Source organism: Melanaphis sacchari, unplaced genomic scaffold, assembly GCF_002803265.2.
Source record: "Melanaphis sacchari strain LSU unplaced genomic scaffold, SCAv2.0 Contig0_pilon_pilon, whole genome shotgun sequence".
NCBI classification, from domain to species: domain Eukaryota; kingdom Metazoa; phylum Arthropoda; class Insecta; order Hemiptera; family Aphididae; genus Melanaphis; species Melanaphis sacchari.
The window spans coordinates 21,489,580-21,515,586 of NW_020270366.1; the positions used below are offsets into that span (position 1 = coordinate 21,489,580).

The window sequence follows — 26,007 nt, forward strand, 5'->3', positions numbered from 1 at the left end:
TCGCCGTTGTTTGCTGGTAGAAATCGCGTCTAATATGATTCAAATATATTTATAATTATTTATATCATCATTAATATTTGAATTACAGTATAAGCTGTCTGCATTTTTATTGCCATGTATTAAATTACATAATATATTTATATATATATTATGTTTATGGGCAGTTTTTAGTAGTTACTCACTGATAGTCGTTTTATTAATGTTACATTATTATTTATAAATCGTTTTTACAGCTAATCATCGTAATTGTGATATGATGTTGACTAATAATTTCTAAATTTCTAAAACTATCGGTAATCTAACGCACGTCGTAGTTGTAGTGCGTGTTTTAGAGGTAAAAATTTAAAGGAAAGTAGTCGCTTTTGTATGATGTCCTATTGCACTTTTTGTTAACTTGTTATTGAATTTTCAAAACATTAAACCATTGCTTTCAATGTTATTGTCGTTTGTCCATTTGAGATTCTGAGCGAGTTGAAGATATTTGTAGATGGTATTATAGCGTGCCGAATGTGTCGATACGCTACAGCCACACGGAGATACCTGAAGTCTTTTAACAGGACAGTATATGTTAATTTTTGTTAATCATTATTTGTGATCCATGTAGATTTATATATTTAATGTTGAATTACATGAACTACAGCAATAATGCATGTGTTTAGTAGTGTTTCTAATAAACTAGAGTTAGCCAAGTATAGCCAGTGTTCAGAGTTAAATGTGTGTAGATATTTAATTAGCAGAATTATTTATTCCAGTAAGTATTTCATACGAACTTTGTTTGATTGTTTATGATAACTGTTGATCCCGTTTCTCAGTCAGAATAATTTAAGAAGGAAAATTATTATTGAGACTCTCTTTTCAACTTAATATTCATATACATAAAATCCAACGACCCAATTTAATTAAAGTTATCTGTAGTTTTAAAATTTTATTTTGTAAACTTCAATTTTGAAAATGTTTAAATATTATTTTAAGGTGAACCGAACGTTACTTAAAAATTATATGAAATACGTTATTGAATTTTGATATATAAACAATTTGAATTACTGTGAAGTGTGCAGTATTAATTGATGCAACACTGTATGGTAATATAGTGATGTTATCATTAAATTACAACGATAAAAATATTATGACTAGAAATTTATAATAACGAGATGATATTATAATTATCGTATATAATAAGTCTATAAACTAAGATATTTCTATGGTCAAGAAAATGAAGTTTTGAGTTTAAGATTCATATCTCCAGCCACACTCAAGCACATTTATTGACGTTTGCATACTGTAGTGGTGACAATTTTATTCAACTCGATGGACGTTTAGCGAACTAATATTCAAAAAGGCTGTAATTGGATTCCACATTCACTACGGTTAGTCGTCTTGGGGCTTTACGGTGTAGACTTGTATACGACGACAGACACGTTCTGCAGCCTTCAATGATATACCTACTGCTTATTAGGAATTTGTGAATAACTTTAATATCCGTGGTGGTTATAAAACGATTATATTTTCAATATTTTGAAAGTCGACTGATGTGAATCTAAATCTTTTGTTGCGCCAACCCAGCGATGAGTCAGACTTTATATGCATGTATAACATGTGTGTGGGGATGATCTACTGCAAGGAAAATAAAGTTCGTGAACTCTAAACGATATATTGTTATCGATCTGAACTCGAGAAACGGCTCCTGGTATTGTTTATAATATTATATTATATCTAATAAATGCCGAGGTTATTTGTAATCATTTAACATTGATTTAACCTTGCCGTGTATATAAGATACCTATATTATGTGAGTACATATTATTATTGTACAACTTAATTGTTAAGACAGCATAGTAAACATAAATAATAATTTTATTTTATTTTAATCAAGACACACATACACCACACACACACATGAGAGCACGGTGTATATTATAATAATTAATCTCGTTAACCTATAATCGTTTTTCTTGATCGTATTAAAAAAAAAAAACAAATAACTTCAATTCACCGAGACAGGTAAATGCATACGCACATACGCACGCACGTACATCACGACTTACAATAGTGTTTGTCCGCATACTTCTGTCAGTGATCTACAGTGGTTTACAGCGAATCATTATTAATATTAGAGTGTACCGCAACACGTCCGCGTCTCCGGAATCTTTGATTGTATACCGGCTCCGTTTGTATCGTCATCGTCGTCGAAATTTGCACCGAAGTCTTCGGTCCGTCCCGACGGACGAAATTAATCCAAAAAATAATTTATATCACTGCAGTACCAAGTAAGTCCGTAGTCGTAATACATTATATATCGCATAATATATCACACGTTTAATGTAAGCTCTATACCTGTATACGTGTATATATTTAACATGCTCTAGCGTGGTCGATTTATTTACATATTACCTATGTATTTGGGTCTGTTTCGGTTTTTTGACGTTCGCAAAAATCTGCCGATTTATGAGGGTCAGAGGGGAGGAGTGAGTAGTGATCTGTCCAAGTGAAGACGATTACAGCTTTTGAATATTTATTTGGGTACTTACATTTTTTTTAGTCTGCGCCGAAATAGGTCGTCGAAAAATTAAACTCATAATATTTTCGTCAACAGCAATTATAAATGTCGACAAGTGGTTAGCACAAATTATGTTTTTTCAGTTTTCAAGTGTTAATAGCAGTTTTTGAATTCGTCCAGACACGCCGTCGGATTCTGAATTGACTATGATCGAAATTAACCCATGCCGGTCGTATAACATTTATGCATATCTTATTTTTTAATTTAATAACTATGAACGTTAGCCGATTTTATAATAATTAAAGCGCCGAAACTGTTTGTACAGTTATAATACAAATATAATATACATATTAATTAAATAAATATTTAATATAAAACACGCGATAGTACAAAAATTTGATTGGTATTATTTGCTATGGTGTGACGAATGATTGTCTGCTATTTGGCATGTGTCAAAAGTATCGACGTTATTGCAGTATTTCTTAATCAAACAGGTTACCAAGAAGAATTTGGTAATCATCAAGCTGGTTGCCGCGTATCGAGTTTGTTCTCTTATATATTTTTTTATTCGAGATCGATCCGTTTTAAATTCCTATAATGGTGTGCTGAGTGGCCGAGAAAACAGTGTTTTATGGAGCTATAGTGATATTCAATATGTGTGCCATAAAGCAGGGGTCTCCAACCTTTTTTTACGGCGGGCCAAATTTGATATACGCTTTGGCATCGCGGGCCAACATTTTTAGAAATGTGTTGTCTAAAAAAAAAATGTTGTCTATCTAGGATTCTAGGAATATCTGATAGGTTATGAAATTGAGAAATAAATAAGAATAGATGAGATTTATTTAAAAAAATGTATGTTTATTTATATAATTTTTTAATTTATTAATCAATTTAATAAAAAATAAATTAAAAACAATGAAAATTAATATATTATTTTCAAAACATTAATTAGCTTGGCGGGCCGGATTCGGCTCGCGGGCCGTAGGTTGGAGACCCCTGCCATAAAGAAAATCAAAATGTATTATTATCTCATTTGTACCATTAGGGGTGTAATTTTAATAAAAAACTGAGAAGTAGTACACATCGTCTAACGAACTCGAATTTCAATATGAGTAACTTTGTCTCTCTATTCTCTTCTCTTCATTCAACAGTGACAAAAAAAAAAAAAAAAAAAAAAAATGGTTTTGTATTGTATCTATATCAATTAATTAACCATAAATGAAAAAATTACGAGTATTCTGATTTCAAGACGGTGAGTGCTATGGTTACTAAAGCCACTCCTCCCTCTCAATCGTTATATAACTCCCGAAGTTTACAATGAAACACTGTAAATTTCAGTATAAAATAATAATAATCATTTTTATGAAAAAATTATTGGCAATTTACCTGAGACTGTATAAGTGGATGTGTAAAGTGATTTTCGCATATTAAATCCATACATGTTAAATTATTAATATTACAAGATAAAGTTTTGTAAATACTGACAATGATTGATTATAAATTAACTTATACAAACAGGGTTTAACCTTAATTTATCATTATAATTTTATTGGCTTGTATATAGTTAAATAATAATAAACATTTCCTAACGGTTATTATGGTCGATAGATTATTTACAATACATATATTAATATATTAATATGATTAGATTAATTAATTTATGTAAATGTATCATACATTTATCTAAAACACATGCATATGTCGAATAAAGGTCGATTTTAAGTATAATGTATTATAGTAATAATATTTAAATTTTATTAGAAAAATAGATTGGACGTAGAGATAAGCGGACTTTGATGTTCAAAGTCTAGTTTGATTTTTTCTCAGCTTCTCTGCTTTTATCCAAAATATTTTTAAATTTTAATACATTATTAACTATTTAGGGAAGTTTTATAAACCGTCCATTTCTAAAATTGTGAATTGAACTCTAAAATAAAAAGGTTAAGTTAGGTTCTTGATAAACAATAAATTTAAACTAACTAATTTAATAGTATTCAAATTTGTATATAATATAAAATAATAAACTTGAATAGTCAAATATTTATTTAAAAATTAAAACTCATAATTTGATAATTACCTGTATATCTATTAGTTTAATGTTTCAACTTCCAAAACGATTACAAGTTTTGTAAAATATATTCAGTTTTTTAATACTTATATTAACATAGTGTTAATATTTGTAATATAGGATAAATAGTAATGTTGATATATATTTATAATTTGTAACACGATATAATTTAATTATATCGCATTATTAATTAGGAAATAATAAGTACTTAAATTTTTTTTTTCAATTCATTAGTACAAATATTATAAAATAACGAGTGACCACAAAACACTTTTAGATTGTTAGTTTCTTCATTGAATGAACAACTATTATTATATTATTAACATATCTTTTAAAATATAAAATAAGTTGTGCCATAAATATTTTAAATATGAAAATAATAATAATGTACATAAGTACTAAGCAGGTATATAAAATATATTAAACTAATCTGTTGGTAATAATTTTTTTTTTTATAATAATTATTATTTATTGTTTTTTTTAGAACTCATATTTTTAAGGAATTGATAATTATTTTTTTAATGATAATGAAAAAACTAATATGAACTAAAGAGTAAAGGCTAAATGAGTAAAACATCTGTGTAAAAATAAAAATCACTTGATTAAAACAGCTTATCAAAGATGTATATAACATTGCCTATTTCGATATTATATAAAAATAGAATTATACCAGTTATATTCCTGCCAGACTTGGTTGTGATAACACGATAACTTTATAGATCATTGAATATATTACTCATCGTATTTACTTAACCTTATGCATTTATATTTCTTCTTGTAGATTTAAAAACAATGAAGAATATATTTTAATGATAGGTAGCTAGGTTTTGAAGTAAATTTTAAAATTCATAATTTTCATAAAATTTACGGTAGGCCAGAAATTTTTAATGAGGGTAATCGCCCGCTGTTGCCACCATTGTCTAATAAAAATATCAAAAAAACAATGTAGGATATACTTTATTATATATATATATATATATATGCTGATAAGATAGACCGCTCATAATCATTTTTTGTATATAAATCATTGAATTAAGATTTAACATATCCATTAAAGTAACTCACTCGACACTTATTGTACAGCAGGATAGTATCCACTTGTTTACACCATTTTTTATTATTTTATTTAATAGTAAGAACAAAACATAACTTAAAGACAGAAATTATTTTCATTAGAAAGATGTGAAAATAGATGCTAATGTGCATGTTAAAAATGACAAAATATGCTCCAATATGTATTATAAACTTTCTTTATACACATTCGAAATTAGTACCAAGAAAAATAAACAATAATTAATAAACATACATTTTTTTGGATCTTAGCTGCATAGCATTTATTTTAAAGTAGATTTATATTGTTGTTAAATTATCTATGTAGCTAATAGAATTAGTACGAACTTCGTAAATAATCACATTTGACATTTGTATTATAGTACCTATTATATCCTGTATATTAGATTCAATTTTATGCAAGCTTGATGCCTTGTACATTAAGTAACAAGTAAATCTGTTAAGGCCATGTACGCATTTAACCGTTATGAATTAGCGAATTCACATAATATTAAATTAAGTATGTCAATATATAATACTATTTAACACATTGAACATGACACTATTTTTATGTTTCTTTTTTGGAACACACACTGTTTCCCCTTAGAATTTTTGGCCTTTTATATGCCAGTATATAATATTAATAAATAATAATATGTTGATATTTTCATTTGTTAATAGATAATTTGTTGTTTGGATGAAATTAAGTTATCAGACTATTTTATAAATAATTATGAATAATTAAAATATCATCAATTTATTTATTTAATATATACACGATAAAAAAAAAAAAACCAAAGGGCGGAGTGAAAAATTTTCATTTTAAAATTGGAATAAATTTTCAAGCTTTTGTTAATAATCCAGAGTAAACAAATAAAAACATAAAAAGTTACAATACATAGTCGATAACGAATATTTACAATAAACATTATAATAGTTCAATTTTACGAATGACGAGAATAGCGAACGAGGATCCATTGTTTCTATTGAAGAACTAAACCCTAAATCAGTTCCCATTTATGAAATGTTTATCACCTTTACTGAAGTTTTTTATAATTTATACTGTTATGTACTTTAGCTTTAAGATTAATATTTACATTTTTATTGGATCCGTTTTGTCTCATAATAAATAAAATTGCATAGAGCTAAAAATTCAGAATTGTCGTACTGCTCGCAAACATTGGTTTTACCATTATACGATAACAGAATATTATACATAAAATATGATTAATGAAATCAGTTATTTAATTCGATTTGAGTGTTTATAATTTTATTAAAGTTCGAATGGCCGACTAAGGTTAGTTTAGGTCTTAGGGGGACGAAGCCGACGAACCTAACCCCTTTAATTTCGCCTTATCCGCTAACGTTGGCATAGTATTATAGGTAAAACAGAATAGCCGATTATGTCTTCCCCTCACTATGTTAAGGTGAACTTTTAGAGGGAGAGGTAGTGATTACGTAACTTAACTAAATTAAGTGCCCTACTACATGTATTGTATTAAATAATAATTATATTAAACTTTTGTTCACGAATAATAGTTATATGAATTAATATTGTTGATTTGTCTTTGAATAATAAATATATTACACATACTTACATTAATTACCACGAATGAAATAAATACTATATTTTCATATTTTCACACCTCTTTCTTCTTACGAGGGTTTCTGTATGTCAAAGAATAATTTTCTTAAAATTATATTTCATATTATTTTTTATCACAGAAAATTAACATTTATCTATTTTTAATTATGTTTTAGTAATCAAAGGTACTTATTATGCCATCAAGATACTCTCAAGCTAGTCAACTAAAAACTGGAAATGGGGCTGTAAACGGTGATTTTTCACATTTTGAAAATGACGAAGTGGTCATCAGCGGGATATCCGGACGTTTTCCGGAGTCCAATTCAATCGCTGAATTCCGAGAAAACCTGTTCACTGGTGTAGATATGGTCACAGACGATGATCGTCGTTGGCCTGCTGGCAAGTAATTTACAATAATAAACCTACCTATACATTGTTTATTAGTATTTTCGGGCTTAACATAAAACGATAGTGCAAACGTATAATGTGTAATGTGAAATTACAAAAGGTAATTGCTAGGCAGTAGCTTAGTAGTAATTTCAAACAGGATATTATGACCAAACAATGTTATAAATTAAGTATAACAGTGTAACTATATGATATTATGATTATAAACTCATTTTTTTTATTTATTCGATAAATATTTTAAATTTATTTTTAAAATTGGTAAATACACGATTTACAATAACTCAACTGGAGATATACCTTTTGAATTTAATAAAATACCAAGGTAGTATACAACGTCAATTGGAAAATTGAAAAGGAATCGAGATAATAGTGAATATTGCATGATATAATGTCTTTAACGATGTGTTATATTGTTATATTCATTAATAAATAATTTAGACTTTGGTAAATGTTACTATAAAACAATATTAATATTATTATTTTATGGCTTTTGTTGAACGTAATGCTGTTAAATTCTATGAATGGTATAGAGAATGATGATTAAATATGAGTTAATGAACATCATCTATTTATACTAATGTATATTTAGACTTAATCGTTGGTTAGGTTTTATAATTAAGTATTCATTTTTTAAATCGAATTAATTGTTTCAAGGTCTTTACGGCCTCCCGTCGAGGACTGGAAAACTCAAGGGATTGGAATATTTCGATGCCAATTTTTTTGGAATACATGCTAAACAGGCGGAAGCCATGGATCCACAGTTAAGATTACTTTTAGAATCAACTTACGAATGTATCGTGGACGCTGGTAAGCTATAAATCATAATAGATATTGCATTTACTTTCCTACACGATTTTAAAGTTATTGATAAACATACAAAAAAATAATAAAAAATGGATTGAAAGCATTTTGACGACGAAATACTAACTGTAACAAGTGATATAATTGTTGAGTGTAACGGTGTTACCTAGTATTATATTATACGTATGAATTAAAGAGTGTTTGTTTTTGAGCTGTAAGGAATACTCTTCAATTGTTTACGATCGTTGTCAAGATTACTAATATAGAAACAGAATTTTACAATAATTATAACTCATTTAAATTAAATAAAAAAAAAAAAAAACGCTTAATCGGTAGTCACCTCTACGTCCTTATGATTATATGAAGATGCCACCGTTACGCGACTTGGCAAAAATAACTAAAGACTAGACTAAAAAGTATATAGAACTATGGGTGACAGCGCAAAGCCTGTCGTATAGACAATGCGTTGTTGCCAATCCATTCACATAATATTTCTTTCGGAAAATTTTCGTATTATCGGCAAATTATATCATAATGATCAACACTTAAGATTTTATACATATGTATTATGTATATTTGTTCAGAAAAGTTTGATTCGATTATTTTGTGATATTTGGTTTTCAAATTTCAATATTTTTTATGTTATCTATAATTTTATATGTTTTTTTTCTATTACATGGAATACTGTAAAGATTTATTAATTTTTAGGAAAATCAAATTGGAGTTTAATACGAATAAAAAGCATTTTTTTTATAAAATTGAAAAATATTCAATATTTTGAACAAATTAAACGTCATACATTATATTTAATTGATTTTTTAACTAGTAAATTATCGTATATTTCAATATTTTCAGTATGCACATTACTCGAATGCGTATTTTCATTTTTTAAGTGTTTTTAGCACATTAATCTTAAATTCATAACGGCCGTTTGCGCTTTGACATAATGACGACCAGTCTTGCGTCACAATATTACTGTATAAAGTGCACAGTTTATTGACGTTTTCAATGTTTTTAGCCATATTTCCTAACAACCGTTAGATTTTCAAGTCGTTTTTTTCACTACTGCATACAGTAAAACGCGTGTAAAACACGATAAACCGCGCCCAAAATGATCGTGTGAATTGTTTTACAAACCGAGGACGAGGTGTCGAATGCCATCTGGTGTGCCGATATATTATAAAACAACTAAGAAAATTTTATTTTGAGTTAATACACTTACCCTCGCACTAACAAAAATATTTCTCTGAAAAAAAATATAGAGCTGCGATTCCTTAACTGTGCACAACCAGCACATTCGAGAGAGGTGTAGAGGTCCCATTGCATATATACATATAATTTAAAGGTTTCATATTTTAATAATATTTGAAATATTTAATAATACCTAAACATATTAACTTCTTAATCGAGTCTTACGTGTTGTGAAAATGTAAGGAACTGTTAATTACCCATGGGCCATAATCATTAAAAATTGACGCCAAAATGAATGATATAATTTAATAAACGTATATTTTATAATAAAATATAAATATTAAGTACAGTACTGTACCAGTGTATACTGTGTACAAGATATTAGTGTATAGCATAATTTAATGAATGACTAATGAGTACCTAGTACTTCGCCAGTAGCAACCTGGGTACGTTTTACTAACAAGTTATAACTCAATGTAGTAAAACGTGTAGACAGTAAAATTGAGGTTACTGTTTTTTCTTCACGTTGTATACACACCCGCCCGTTCACTTATTTGCCCGTGACAAATGTCGTATTGGCGAAACCGACCTGTCACAATAACACTGTCAAAACTTCCGCAGGCGTGAACCCGGACGAAATCCGTGGATCGAAAACCGGAGTGTTCGTGGGCACATTCCAAAGTGAGACGGACGACTACTGGAGCCGAGTGCAAGAGCGCGTGGACGGATTCGGGCTGACCGGATGTAGCCGAGCCATGTTCCCCAATCAGATCTCGTACACGTTCGATTTCAACGGACCCAGTTACGCGGTAGACACAGCCTGTTCGGGCAGTCTGTTCGCTTTGTCGCAAGCACTGTACTGCATCCGGAGCGGACAGTGCGAGGCGGCCGTGGTGGGCGGTGTTAACCTACTGCTCAAGCCCACCAACTCGTTACAGTTTCACAAGTTGAGCATGTTGTCGACGAAAGGGATGTGCCGAGCTTTTGACGCGTCCGGTAAGGTTTATTATTTTTTTTGTATCGTCATAAGCACTAAGTAGGAGTTGGGACTAGTATATGCATTGGTATGTGTTTTTTTTTCCAACGTCCTTGTACACATTTGAATAGAAATATCAAAATAATTGAACACATGTTTTATGTAATATTTTATACTTTGTATATAAATCCTAGTCATAATCTTGAGTATAAAACGCAATTAGAGTTTTATCGCCCTAGGTTAAGTATTGATACCACACCTATCACTTCAAATTGTTTTTATAATATTAAAAAAAAATATCATACTGAATTTACTCAGAACTAAAATAATATAAACGATAATCAACAGCTATTTAAAAGCAGCTGTAGAATTTATATTTTTAATAACTTTGAGTAATACGAGTAAAAAATATTATTAATAAATTAAATTAATGAAATGAAATAGATTTAATTGTGGTTTTCAAGCGATACTGTTCAAAACACTTGTAGCAGCAGTATTTTTACATTGTTATGAGCACGTTACATCTGCATATGATGTTTCTGTCTTACAAACATATAGGTCATAACAAATGATGTTTGTGATCATTAAAACTATTGCTAATAAATTATACAGATAAGCTATAGTAGGTATAGGTATTTTCGGCTACTAAAATGATATTTATACTGATTGCTGATGGACGGCGTTGTTATAATGAACAAATATGTTTTCATGGAATTACATTTATTAATTAATATTCGGGTTAGGTCTTGAGTTTGTGACGTATGAGCTTGTTAATTTTGATCGTACATGAAAATAATATTATTTAAATAATACCCAACGATAAATACGATAAAAATAATAAAGAGCTTACCTATATAGAATAGATTAAATTACTTTAATAAATATACATATTTATATAATAGTTATAATGCATACATATTTGAAATATAATTTATTAAAATTTAAAACAATATAGACTAGTGCTCAAGAATAAGAAATGTATTATTTGTATTATTATAAATTTCATTTTTTTGTTGTACAAATTTAAAGTAACTATGTTTTTAGACATGATTCATAAAAAAAAAAAAAAAAAAATCATCAAATAATAAAAAATAAAAGGTAAGCAATCAATAAATTATATATGTTTTAATCATAATATTCGGTTGTTTTAAATTAAATTTTAACCAGAAAATAGGTAAGTACCACAAGATCAGCCAGCTAAAATATTTGAAAAATAATCAAGAGTTATTAACAAATATTATTAGGTTTATTATTAACATTTGTATTATATTAGTTAAATATTTCTAATGTTACTAGGCATTATCGTTGTTTAAAATATATTTAAAATATAATATAAACAACAAAAAATCCTAGAAGAAAAGTGCCGATAAGGATATCGTACACAGATTCTCTACATTACACAAGTCATTAAAAATATAGATAAAAACTCATTTAAAATGTATTTATGTTACCAGAAATATCGTTAATTTAATAAAACATTCAGCTGTAAAATTAAAAATAAATCAAAACAAATCCATTGATATTTAAACAATAATATTTTTGTATTAAAAATTTAGTGGAATTTATAAATTAACGTATTCGCCAAGGTTTATGAATAATGTTATTTTGTACATAATATAGTCAGTTCTCAGTAGTCACGAATTGACATTTGACAAGCACTTGATGACGAACGCGTGCCCGAAGTTGTTTTAAATTCCTGCACCATTTAATTAACTATTACTGCCCGAGAACTCTAAGTATAGTCAGAGGTAGTATACCCTCCTCCCTGGACTGCTGACTACTACAGCGCTCCATAACGGTCGACGACACTTGGTCAATTGGTCAATCGCTACTTTTTAGTATAGAAAAGCTTATTTGTTTAATAAATTATTATCAATGGTAAAATCGATTTTGTGTTATTAGCATTAGCATTAACATAATAATGAATAACCTATTATCAAAGTTAAAGGTTACGTTTAATTTGTTGCATTTTACATATTCATATTACTACTGAAAAAAAAAAAAAAATAAATAAATAAAATATCGGGAAAAAAGCTAACGCTTAACCACAGTTAATGTTATTCATACCTTTAATTTTGATAATAGGTTAATAATTCATTGCAATATCAATAACACGAAATTGGTTCAACTGAATGTAAATTTGCCATGTACTATGTACCTGTGTTGTATGTTTATAAGATGGTGATAACATATGCCGGTGCAGTATACTAATAATACGGTAAAAAACTGCCACTGTAGCTGTTTCGAGTTGTATCACTAGTAGGATATTAAAATTATATCTATATTTAGTTGTATGAATATAATTATTTATTAGTTTATTGCAATAGTTAATAATTAGCTTGTTTATAGTTTATACTATAGCTGCTTTTAAATATCAATTTATTTTTATTTTCATTTATTAAACAGATAATATTATGATCTATTATATTTTTATTTAATTTTATGGCATACGTATTATAATAAATAATTTTATATTGACTTTGACTATATCAATAATAGTTTACGAAGTATGATAACGGTAGAAAAATTAATATATAAACTATATTTTATATTCTTAAATAAAATATTCTTGATTTTTGTATAAAACAACGAAAATATAATTATGTCCATGTGTCTTGATTGACAAATGTAATAGACAATGGTTGTAATAGTGGAATATAATTCAGAAATCTCTAAATCTTTAAAAAAAAAAACTGTTATCTGGGGAGATGATATCCTTACATCTACTTATTTAAAGTATTTAGACGGGATTTTGTTGATTTTGAGAGAAGGGAGAAGAGTAAAATTGTTTTTTTTTACATCAATAGTATATATTTAAATAAGCTAACAACTATGCACATTGCACAATCTACCTCCACCATCAATGTCATCAATATTTTTGTTATCTTTTTCATAGATAAATATAAAAAAATGTGTTGAATTTCTTTCTTGTGATTTTTATTACATATTTTTAATGAAATATAATTTTTTGATTTCGGGATAAGACGAGTCAGGCTAAAGATATAAACTTCTGATTCATATATAGTATCAAATTAGATAAATATTCTGTTTTATAAAAGCCGTTATTACTATCCTCATAAATATTTTTGGGAGATCGGGAATGATTTGAGACTAATGTGCGTCAATGGGAGTAGTTCAATTTCTCAAAAAAATGTCAGCTTCAATCATGTGCTTATACTTGATAGTTGTTTACAGGAAACGGATACGTGCGGAGCGAAGCTGTAGTATCAGTATTCTTGCAGAAGGCTGGTGTAGCCAAAAGAAGTTATGCTACGGTAGTGGAAGCATTGACCAATAACGATGGGTTTAAAGACCAGGGAATCACATTTCCGAGTGGAGTCATGCAAAATAAACTCATCCAAGAAGTTTATGCCAAATGCGGTGTAGATCCAGCTGAGGTGTTTTACGTAGAAGCTCACGGGACGGGGACTAAAGTATGATGATTTAATTTTGTGATGCCCATAAACATTTATTTTAATTCATGATATGCTAATTTAGGCTGGTGATCCACAAGAGGTCAATTCTATTGCAGAATTTTTTACTAAAGACCGAAAATCGCCACTGTTGATAGGTTCTGTCAAATCGAACATGGGTCACTCCGAACCCTCTTCCGGTCTCTGTTCGTTAGCCAAAATTGTCATTTCTATGGAAAGTGGTAAAATTCCTGCAAATCTTCATTTTGTCAGCCCAAACCCTGACATCCCAGCTTTGTTAGACGGAAGATTACAGGTAATTTAGAAAACGCATAATTAATTACCACAGTTGTCAAAAACAATTTCTAATGAAAATCACACATATTCGCAGGTCGTGAACAAAAATTGGGACTTCAATGGTAATTATGTGGCTATCAATTCTTTTGGTTTTGGTGGTGCCAACGCTCACGTGTTGTTGAAGTCAAATCCCAAAACAAAAACCAATACAATTGTAAACTATGTACCCCGTTTGATAACCGTGTCTGGAAGAACAGAAAAAGCAGTGAATAATATGTTGAAAAATGTGCATTTTTTTTTAGACTTCTTTTTTTATTAGTATTTTAGTTATCAACCGTATACATCGTTTTTGTTGGTAGATTGCTGAAACACCGTTAGACGATGATTTTGTTTCTTTGTTACACGATATTCATGCTAATAACATTAACGGACACGGTTATAGAGGATATTCAATCTTAGGAAAATCGATCTCTGAAGTTACTGTGAGTTATTTTATTTTAATTGTTAGATCATTTAAATTAATCAAGTCTCATTGATTTGTTAACGTAAATTAATTTAAACTTAAAAGTTCTTTAATTTTTAAATACTTTTATAGTTTTATCTTGGTTGTCGGTTTAATGAAATGTATTTATAGAGTTTAATATCAATCTATTGATATTAAATAAATAATTATTTTTTAATGGTTTTAGGAAGTAAAATTAAGTAAAAGACCAGTGTGGTTTGTTTTTTCTGGAATGGGGAGTCAATGGGCTGGTATGGTTGAAGGATTCCTTCAATTAGAACCTTTTGCTAAAGTCATCAACATAGCAGCTACTGTTCTTCAAGCCGAAGGTATTGATTTGCTGAGCATTTTGAACTCCAAAGATGAGAAAACATTTGAAAATGTCCTCAATTCGGCTGTATCGATAACATGCGTGCAAGTAATATTTTGGTATTTATTCTATTATTGATTGATTGGTTAATTTTAAATTTATATTTAATATTTTTAGGTGGCATTGACTGAATTATTGAAATCAATTGGAATCGAACCGGATGGTTTTGTCGGCCACTCAGTTGGTGAACTTGTTTGTGCTTATGTCGATGGATCACTTACCATTGAACAGACTATTTTAGTTTCATTATCGAGAGCTCGTTGTATTTTGGAAGCTAAACTCCCTCAAGGATCGATGGCTGCTGTTGGTAAATTACTAAATTATACTCGAATTTGTTGTTATTTTTCCAAATTACTTTATTTTCATATTACATAATGGGAATTTGTAAATTTAGGCTTGACTTGGGAAGATACTAAAAAAAAATTGCCAGCTGATTTGGAAGCTTCCTGTCATAATAGTGAAGACAGTGTAACAATATCCGGCCCTTCTAAAAGCGTTAGTGAATTTATAAAAACTTGCAAAGCTGAAGGAATTTTTGCCAAAGAAGTCAATAGTTCTGGATTTGCTTTTCATTCTAAATATATTGCTGATGCAGAACCAGCACTTCGTAAGAGTTTGGAAAAAGTAAGTTAGTTTTACATAATTTTTATAAATTAAAAATAAATAACATATTAATACTATGATATTATTAATATTTTCATTAAAAAAGTGTATCTTTGTATTTTATATTTTAATTTAATATAGAATATTTATTGCGTAAGTTATTATTTGTATAGCTCAAAAATTATTTCAGTCATTTTTATTTTATTTTCAATAGTTCAAAGTTCATATTTAATTTTATTAGCTTGTTTAAGTATTTTTGACTTGTATATATTTTTATTTCCCGATAAAATATTATAGTCACGATGCACTTATTATCACTTATAAATTACTTCGGAGTGAAATTGGTATTATTAATTGACGAGGTAACTTTTATAGTTTTGTTTAAATTTTATATTTGATCATCAAAATGATAATAAAAATAATAAATTATAATAGTTATTGCTTTATAATATAAAAATAATCTTTATAAATAAAGGATTGATATAAAATTAGAATATATATTATGTTATAAATATAATTATAATATATTATATTATATTATATAGAAATAAATTATTGTACATATTATTTTTTTTAAATACATTTTAAAGTTCATAAATCCTGTTTAAAAAAAATAATGTGGTATGATAATAAGTGATCACTCAAATGGTGCTTATTATTATTCAAAATTATAAATACATTGAATAATATTTATAAGTGTGATGCATACATATTTCATATAATTACTTGTGGTTCATTTATTATTTTAAAATTATTATCCATATCAGATTTTACAAAACCCAAAACCCCGGTCTTCAAAATGGATCAGTTCATCTATACCCGAAAAATTATGGGATACTCCGATTGCTAAAACAAGTTCTATTGCATATCACGTAAACAATTTATTGTCACCGGTTTTGTTCCATGTAAGATCATTCATTACGTTGTTATTATTATATGATATTGTCAAATAATTTTAACGCCTTTGCTATTTAGGAAGCTATACTTCATATACCAAAAGATGCTATTGTTATTGAAATTGCGCCACATGCATTATTTCTAGCTATTTTAAAGAAATCTCTAGGGCCAGATTGTTTGTGCATTGGTCTAACTAAGCGTTCAACAAATCCTCAAGGGAATATTTCAGTCTTATTATCAGCTATTGGAAAGTAGGTTTTGATTTTTCTATTTGAATTGATCGAATAGTTGGAAAACGAATATACATTAATGTTGCTTATTTAATTTTAGATTATACAATGCTGGACTTCAAACACAAATCAAAAATTTGTACCCGACTGTGTCATATCCTGTTGGACGTGGGACACCAATGATTCAATCGTTGGTCGAATGGGATCACTCTTCTAAATGGACCGTTGCTAATTTTCAACAAAAGGTAAATAGTAAACACTATTAAATAAAATAAAATAAAATAAACTAAATAATAACTTACCTAAATAGTTTTCTTATTTTTTTTTTCACTCTACACTTATTTATATGTACTACAAAAAAAATATCATCCTTGTTCTATAACTTTACGGGTCTTTATCTATTTAAGCTACTTGGGTTGATTGACCACTTTTTAGATGAAAATAATTATGGAAGAAAATCTTTAATATTTTCATTGAAAGTTTAAAATTTCAATTCACTATATGTTCAGAAATTTTCAATTTATTGTTTTTGTGGTGTTAATATAAATTATTATAAAAGTGATTAAGTTACTGTTTTCAATAATACTTCTAACTTTGTTAATTTATAAGTAGATAATATCAATTAGGTACTTACTAAATATAGTAATCCATAGTTTATATTTTATTTTTAAATTTATAGTATTTTTTTATTTTATCGCTCTTAAATTTCTTGTATTAGAATGGTTGTATTAATTTTTTAGTTTTCTAAATCAAAATATCTGTATTTGTATTCAAAAACTTTTTAAAACATCTTTCTTTAAATAATATTTATACAGTAGAATCCGTTTAAAACGCTTTCCAAGGAACTAGGTAAAAATAATGTATTAAACAAGAAATCGTATTACGCAGGAAAATCTGAAAATTAACTAATAAAAATTGTATATACAATTTTGAATTTTTTATTATAATTGTGTTGATATTGTATTATTATTACAGATATAGTATACTAATACATAAATACTTGTCATTAAATTTTATTTTTATTATTTCAAATGACGTATTATCTATAATTTACGTACTTTATTTTACATTAAAAAAATATCAATTTTTGTTTATTTGCATTTTAAATATTTTTTGAGTTTTTGAAGTTTTCATTTATATTAAGATTTTATAATGTTTCATCTGAATTGTCAGTAGATGTAATTAATTTTTTTAGTTCATTTACATTATCAAGCGTATTTGTTGCAGGGAGATAACGAATGATTAGTAGTATTATATTAAAAGCTTATCCTTATCGTATGGTATGTACACATAGTGTATACTAAGTTGCAGTGCCTTTTTGAATCAATAATCATATTGTACATTATTTTGATTATTAATTTTATATTATATAATATCATTGACATAGAGCGTCTTATCCGGTAATACAAAGCATATTATTAGGAGTAATTTACACGTTAACCTCTATCAAAATCAAGGGACTTGTGAAAATGAGCGTATTATGCAGGAAATCGTATTATACGAGAGCGCCTTAAACTTATTCTACTGTATATATGTATATATATATATAAGGATTGATTGCTGACTATCGTTAACTAATGAAAATGTTGTACTAATATTATGACTGATTACAGGAAACTGGATCTGGTGAGTGCATAATCAAAGTTGATTTAAGTAAGGAAGAAGACCAGTTTTTATCTGGCCATGTAATTGATGGAAGAGTGCTATTCCCTGCAACAGGATACTTAGTAAGAAAAATTTTAATCAAATTATAATTTTTTGAGTTATTGACAAAGTGTATTACAAAAAATTTAGACACTTGTATGGAAGACATTCGCTAAAATTCATGATAAGAACATCGAAGAGTTCCCAGTTTCTATTGAAAATGTACAGTTTTTGCGTGCAACTATCATGCCTAAAACTGGTAATTATATAATACAATGTATATCAACGGTGTAATTGTAGTAGTAATATTAAATGTTGTTACTTGTTAACATATCTTACCTCGCAGGAAACATAAGCTTCTCAATCAGAATTTTTGAAGGAACTGGCAATTTTGAAATCTGTGAAGGAGATTCTGTTGCAGTAACTGGTAATATCTCTATTATAAACAACACGGATTTAAAACAATTAGATGCTGAACTACCTATTTTCGAGATCAATGAGAAGACTATACCATTTAAGACAGGGGACATATACAAAGATTTGGGTTTGCGAGGATATGATTATAAAGGAGCATTTAGAGGAGTAAAAGAATCTGATAACAAAGGTGATGTATTGAATGATTATTAATTAGATACTATAGAAGTAGATCGTATATAAATTAATGTTTTAATTAATAACTTTTGTTACAATATAATATGTTCTATACTTTATGTGTACACTCAGGTATACTATTATATTTTTATTATATTTAGGTTCATTTTGTAATTTTATTATAATGTATTAATTCATTTTTAAGTAATTTTTGAATGTAAAATTATAAATTACGTACAAATTTAAAATTTTTAACTTGCTATAATTTTAAATATTCCTAGTAACTGTATAAATTATAATATATATTTATTTAATTACAAATTAAAATTACTCAATAAAATAAAATAAAATTATTGGGGTTCTAAAGGTGTTATGCATTTAATAAAGAAGATAATATGTTATAGAGTTAATTAAACATATAAATTTTAATACCTATGTATATATACACATCATATATAAACATTTTATTAAAAATGTGTTATTAATTTACAATAATATTACCAGGTATTCAAGGAAAATTGGAATGGAATGGAAACTGGATTAGCTATATTGATACAATGCTTCAGTTTTCAATTTTGGGTTTGAAAGTAAAAGAACTATATTTACCGACAAGAATGCAAAAAATTATTGTTGATCCTGTTAAGCATTTGAAAATTATTGAATCCTTACCTGAGAGTAGCTGTAAGTATTTGTGATCCAAAGTATTGTTTGTTGACGTTTTATTTATGTATTTTGGATTTCATCACGTTGATATTTTTTAGCGATCTCCATAAAAATGTACAGAGATATCAATGTCATAAAATCTGGTGGAATTGAACTTCGTGGCTTGAAATTGAGCCTAGCTCCAAGAAGACAACAATCGCAAGCAGCTCCTAAATTAGAAAAATACACATTTATACCATACACTGATGATAAAGTAATTTGTCCAAATTTATATTATGTATTGTTAATATAGTTAATTGTAGTTATAGGTTTTAAAAAAAAATCTAAGTTTTCATTTTATTTATAATATTTTTGATTTAATCATTATAAATCGTAGATTACAACACGAAAGTATGTTTGTCGTTTAATAATAAATACTGTATAATGTTTTATTTTATTTTTATTTTTTAAATTAGCAATTATACTATATAATTTTATATAATTTTATAATGTATAGTAATTAATTTACAGATTGTTTCTTCCCAAACCGAAATATCAGACATATTTTCTTCGTATTTACAAATCGTTTTAGAAAACAGTGCTGGGGCTATAAAAGTAAAGGTTGTTGAATATGGAGCAGATAAACCATTTGAAGAAATATATATGCCTAATATTGTAAATATTCTGGAATCTGAACCCTTGATATCAGTAAGTATTGCAATATGAAATGTTTAAGTTCTCAAGTAACAGTTTTTTTAAAATTTTTTCAGTTGGACGCAACTTTAGTTACTACTCAAAAACAAGCTTTGGTTCAGTTTTTGGGATCATTAGAAGTGAAAATGACAAATAAATCATTAGAAAGTGGGCCTATTGAATCTAACGCTCATGTGGTGGTCGCATTTGATGCGTTGGAGTCAAGTAAAAAACTAAATAACTTGGCCGAGACAGTAAAGGACGGCGGATTTATCCTTTTATCTGAAGCCAAAAATGTTTCTCAAAGCCTTGCTGAGAATAACAATCTCATTTTTATAAGCAAGTTATCTGCTGACGGTAGAACATTCTATTTGTTGAGAAAGGTACGCTTCAAATATAATTAATTTAAACAAAATTATTTGATCGCATATCTTCTAATTATTTTAATAAATTATAAATCGTATTTTATATTGTATAATTTATGTTATTTTTAATAGTGTTATTTTATGATTTAGCTAATAAAAAATCAACCAGTTTCTGAAGTAATTCAAGTATCTGAAAAATCTTATGAATGGGTTGAGACATTAAAATCAGCTTTAAAAACTGCTGAAGCTGACCCAAGCAAGAAAATTGTTTTGTTTGCTCAAGGAGAAGATACTAATGGTATTATCGGTTTGGTTAATTGTGTCAAACAAGAGCCTGGCGGTAATAGTGTCAGATCAGTATTCATTAAAGACCCGGCTGCACCAAAATTCTCTTTAACCGATCCTCTATACGCTGCACAGCTGAAAAAAGATTTACTGAGCAATGTATTGAAGCCTAATGGAGTGTGGGGTTCAATGAGACATTTGAAATTAGAAAACCAACAGGATAAGCCCTCATTACAAGTTGAGCATGCTTACATTAACGCTCTGACTAGAGGAGATTTGAGCAGTTTGAAATGGATTGAAGGACCCTTGACTTATTATAAGTGAGTATTTATTATTTAATACAAAAGTTTATTGACTTAAAGCATATTCAATTTTAGACCTGAATACAACCCAAATACTGAATTGTGTACCGTTTATTACGCACCACTTAACTTCCGTGATATCATGTTAGCATCTGGAAAACTTCCTCCTGATGCATTGCCTGGTGATTTAGCTGGACAAGTATGTTTTATTATTTATATTAAGTGAAATTTAGTTATTTTAACTTTTTTTTTTCGTATTTAGGACTGCATTCTTGGACTTGAATTCTCTGGTCGTAATTCTAAAGGTAAAAGGGTGATGGGTATGCTTGCTGCTAGAGGGTTGGCTACTAGTGTTCTAGCTGATCCTGGGTTCTTGTGGGAAGTACCTAGCAAATGGACATTGGAAGAAGCATCGACTATACCTGTTGTTTATGGAACTGTAAGTAGTTAAATGCTAGTTGATGTGGCTGCAATAAGTAATCGTAAACATTTTTATTTAATTATTTCTAGGCCTACTATGCACTCTGTGTAAGAGGACGAATGAAGCCAGGTAACTCATTGTTAGTTCATGCTGGTACTGGAGGTGTCGGTCAAGCAGCAATCGCTATTGCTCTACATATGGGTGTTACTGTTTACACTACTGTTGGTAGCAAACAAAAGAGAGAATTTTTGAAAAAGACATTCCCTAAGGTATTAACAATATTATAATAATGTAAAAGATTTGAATATATAACTAATTGATGATTTTATTTAGTTAACTGACAAAAATATTGCCAATTCTCGTGACACGAGTTTTGAACAACACGTATTAAGAGAAACTAAAGGTCGTGGTGTAGATCTCGGCGGGCGCCGGATGACAGAAGATAAACTTCAAGCATCTGTCCGTTGCTTGGCCAAAGACGGTCGTTTCCTTGAAATCGGTAAACTTGATTTATCCAACAACAGTCCTCTAGGAATGTCTGTATTTTTGAAAAACACTACATTCCACGGAATTCTTTTGGACTCATTGTTTGATGCCGGTTCCGAAAGTGAAGACAAGAAAGAAGTTGTGAGATTGCTAAATGAAGGTATCAAGAATGGCGCAGTTAACCCTCTACCAGCCACAGTATTCACTGAATCTCAAGTAGAACAAGCGTTCAGATTTATAGGATCCGGTAAACATATTGGAAAAGTAGTGTTGAAAATTAGAGATGAGGAATCTTCAGCAGTTGTTAAACCTGCAACCAAATTGGTAACTTCTATTCCACGGTCTTACATGAACCCAGACAAGACATATGTACTTGTTGGAGGTCTGGGAGGTTTTGGATTGGAATTAGCTAACTGGTTGATAGTGAGAGGAGCCAAAAACCTTGTATTGACCGCTAGAAGTGGAATCACCACTGGTTATCAAGCTAATTGTGTAAACAATTGGAAAGAATCCGGCGTTAATGTATTGATATCTAAGGCTGATTGTTCAACATTAAATGGAGCTCAACAATTGATCGACGACAGTAATAAATTGGGACCAGTTGGAGGTGTTTTCAACTTGGCTGCTGTAAGTAACCGTTATTATTTTTCATGTATATTTGTATATAGAAAATAGTTGCGAATGCCTTTAAATTACTTTTTTTAACTTTAAGTTTTTAATTTATTGTTAAATCCAAATTAGTAATTCATAATATTATATAAAATGTATATTTTATAATATTTAAACATTTCGTACGTGTATGTTTTTAAATCGTTTTGTTTTTTTGTTTATTATAAATATTTATAGTTGGTTAATTAATTATTTTAAGGTATTGAGAGATGCATTCTTAGAAAATCAAACGCCACAAGATTTTGAAATAGTGAGCAAACCTAAAGTAACTGGTACTAAAAACTTAGACACCGTTACCAGGAAGTCTTGTCCCGAACTCGATCACTTTGTCGTATTTTCATCAGTATCTTGTGGTCGCGGTAATGCTGGACAAACTAATTACGGTTTTGCCAACTCGGTTATGGAAAGAATTTGTGAAGCTAGACAAGAAGCTGGTCTTCCAGGGGTATGTTGATATTGATATAAATAATATAATAATTTTTACCAATTAAAACTAATTAAATTTGATATTAATAATTGATTTATTGTTATTAGTTGGCTATTCAATGGGGTGCTATTGGAGATGTTGGACTTATCATGGAAACAATGGGTGGAAACGATACAGTGGTTGGTGGTACATTGCCGCAGCGTATGGCTTCTTGTTTGAGTGCTTTTGATGTATTTTTGCAACATCCACAACCTGTCTTGGCTTCTATGGTATTGGCTGAAAAAAGAAAGGGAGGTTCTGGTGGTGCCGGACAAGTGAGCTTAATTGAAGCTGTTGCCAATATTCTTGGTATCAAAGACACTAAGAATATCAATGCATCAGCAACTCTAGCTGATCTGGGTATGGATTCTTTGATGGGTGCTGAAATCAAACAGACTTTGGAGAGAAATTATGATTTGGTGTTGAGTGTTGGAGAAATTAGAACTTTGACTGTTAAGAGACTGCAAGAATTACAAAATGATGGTAGTGATTCACCAGCTATTGATACGTCAATTGTAGAAACTAAAAATACTTTAAATGTGGCCTGAAAAATTTGTCAATATTGATTAATATTAATTTCTGTCGTGTCGATGTAAATAATTTCAATCCAATTTTTTTCGTTGGAAATGATGTATATGTTGGAAGTAGAAGTTAGTAGGTATATTGATTTTCGATCTTCAATTTTTTTTTTTTTAATTGTGTTTAAATAATATGTTGATACTAACTTGTAATATAAATTGGAATATAACGTTGTTATTTAATAAATATACTTAAATATAATTTGTTAATAATATGTTTATTATCAAATGTTTTAACTAAATTAACCAAATTTTCAGTGCATAGCTCATATTATTTTTATTTGGACGAATACTATAAAACAGTCTTAAGTATTTTACTTATATTATTGTCTATATAATTATATGTACGATCTAGGTACAAAAATTAATAATAATTAGGAATCAGAAGTTGTAGGAGCTGAAAAAAGCAAAATATGCACGCAAAAATTAAAAAATATACAAAAATTTGTTCTGAATTCCAAAAAAATAAATAAAAATACATCAGATGTTGTTAATAAATTAATAAAATAATATTTTACATAAAAACTGTTTATAACTGAAAAAAAGTTGTAACTGATTGCCATTTTGATATCTTAATGAGTTAAAAATGAAATTAAAAATATTTTCCAGTATTTTTGATGTTACAAAAATACCTTTGTTGAATATTTTGAGATTTATAATCAATACTAATTTAAGTATACAGGTTAAGAAAGAAAAAATCAATTTTTTAAAAAAAAATATGAAATTGTATAATATACGAATAAAATTAATGAAATATGCACCTTTTTGTTTAACTAAAATTGACAAAACATGTAATTTCAATTTTAAATTTTTTTAATTTTCCATTGTACAGTTCAGATTTTTAACTTGGTTTTCTATAAATTGAGAGCATACAGAACAATATGCAATTCCTACAACATCCGAGCTCTATTACTGATTGTTAGGTATATTATGAAACCTTTATAATTAACATAAAATTAAATATATTTAATGCTCAAATTTGTTTCATATCCTATCTAAGCTATTTTTTATAATCAAGAATGCTAAGTTTGATCTAAAAAACTATTAACATTCAATTTAAAAAATAAAATATCATGATAGCATATTAAGAACTACATTATTTTGTAATTTTAAAAATTTAATCATAATTGGTTTTCAGATAAAAATATTTTTTTAATAAGTGATTCTTTTATTGAATAATACTTATTATTTCAGAATCTATTAACATTTTTAAAAATATTTGTTTTATATTATTTCCAGTCAAAATATAATAAAATTTTTTTTTTTTTTTTAAACTTTTTTCATCATCATAATTTTAATTTTTCAACTTTTCTGTATAAAATTATACAGTTTTAATTATGTATTATGAAGCAGAATGTTTCTTGTAGTATTTCAATACATAAAAATCTAAATTTTTACGAGTAATTTATAAGCCAAGACCGAATTTTTATAAAAAAAATTCTCGAAATATGCTTCTAAACTGCTGTAATATACTATAAAATATGCATTAATATTAAAATATATGCACTAAAAATAGAATTGAAAAGATTTTTTTTTAAATTATGTAAAAAATAAGTATTAATTAATCTTAGGAATTTTAAAGTTATGAATTAAAACTATATCAAAAATCACTAGACACAATATCTGATTTAATTTTAAACATAAAACGTACGAAAAATTATTGTCAAATTTACGTACGTATTTACAATTTATTCGTAAAAAAATGAAAAACGATTACAGAATACATACTACCAAAAATCAATAGTACCTATGTATGGTAGGTATGTCAATCAAAACGATAACAATTTTATCTGAAAAAGATCGATGAAATTAAATTACAGTCAAATCTCGATAATTCAAACCTTCAATTATTCGAAATTTTCGGTAATTTGAAGTAAATATTCGGTCCTTTGAAAATTACGCAGTAATTCGAATAAAAACAATGAATTTATGTACACTTGGTAATTCGAAATTAAATTTTGGGAAAACTGGTCACTA

General features: G+C 28.1%; 1 protein-coding gene across 2 annotated transcripts; it reads left to right on the forward strand.

Moving 5' to 3' along the window:
- The first annotated feature begins 1,976 nt into the window (after positions 1–1,976).
- LOC112597330 (fatty acid synthase-like) lies at positions 1,977–24,146 on the forward strand. Of its 2 annotated transcripts, XM_025343331.1 has the most exons (28): positions 1,977–2,267; positions 7,377–7,599; positions 8,263–8,415; positions 10,222–10,596; positions 13,772–14,010; positions 14,075–14,305; positions 14,381–14,572; positions 14,646–14,768; positions 14,976–15,206; positions 15,276–15,465; positions 15,553–15,782; positions 16,529–16,666; positions 16,737–16,909; positions 16,989–17,133; positions 18,502–18,615; positions 18,683–18,791; positions 18,879–19,136; positions 19,628–19,804; positions 19,885–20,039; positions 20,297–20,473; positions 20,536–20,841; positions 20,974–21,428; positions 21,486–21,609; positions 21,673–21,849; positions 21,921–22,100; positions 22,165–22,944; positions 23,186–23,431; positions 23,521–24,146. In XM_025343331.1, the coding sequence occupies exons 2-28, from the start codon at positions 7,395–7,397 to the stop codon at positions 23,998–24,000; spliced, it is 6,363 nt and encodes a 2,120-aa protein (XP_025199116.1). In that variant the 5' UTR covers positions 1,977–2,267; positions 7,377–7,394; the 3' UTR covers positions 24,001–24,146. The 2 variants fall into 2 exon arrangements, with proteins under 2 accessions (XP_025199116.1, XP_025199126.1); XM_025343341.1 differs by lacking the exon at positions 1,977–2,267 and having other exon boundaries at positions 7,506–7,603; positions 23,521–24,145.
- The last annotated feature ends 1,861 nt before the right edge of the window (positions 24,147–26,007 follow it).

Excerpts from the sequence above, each read along its gene's own strand:
- LOC112597330 (XM_025343331.1), top strand. The coding sequence starts at position 7,395 with ATGCCATCAAGATACTCTCAAGCTAGTCAACTAAAAACTGGAAATGGG. Across the intron at positions 15,783-16,528 it reads TTCGTAAGAGTTTGGAAAAA|ATTTTACAAAACCCAAAACC; the intron begins GTAAGTTAGTTT and ends TATCCATATCAG. Across the intron at positions 16,667-16,736 it reads TGTCACCGGTTTTGTTCCAT|GAAGCTATACTTCATATACC; the intron begins GTAAGATCATTC and ends TTTGCTATTTAG.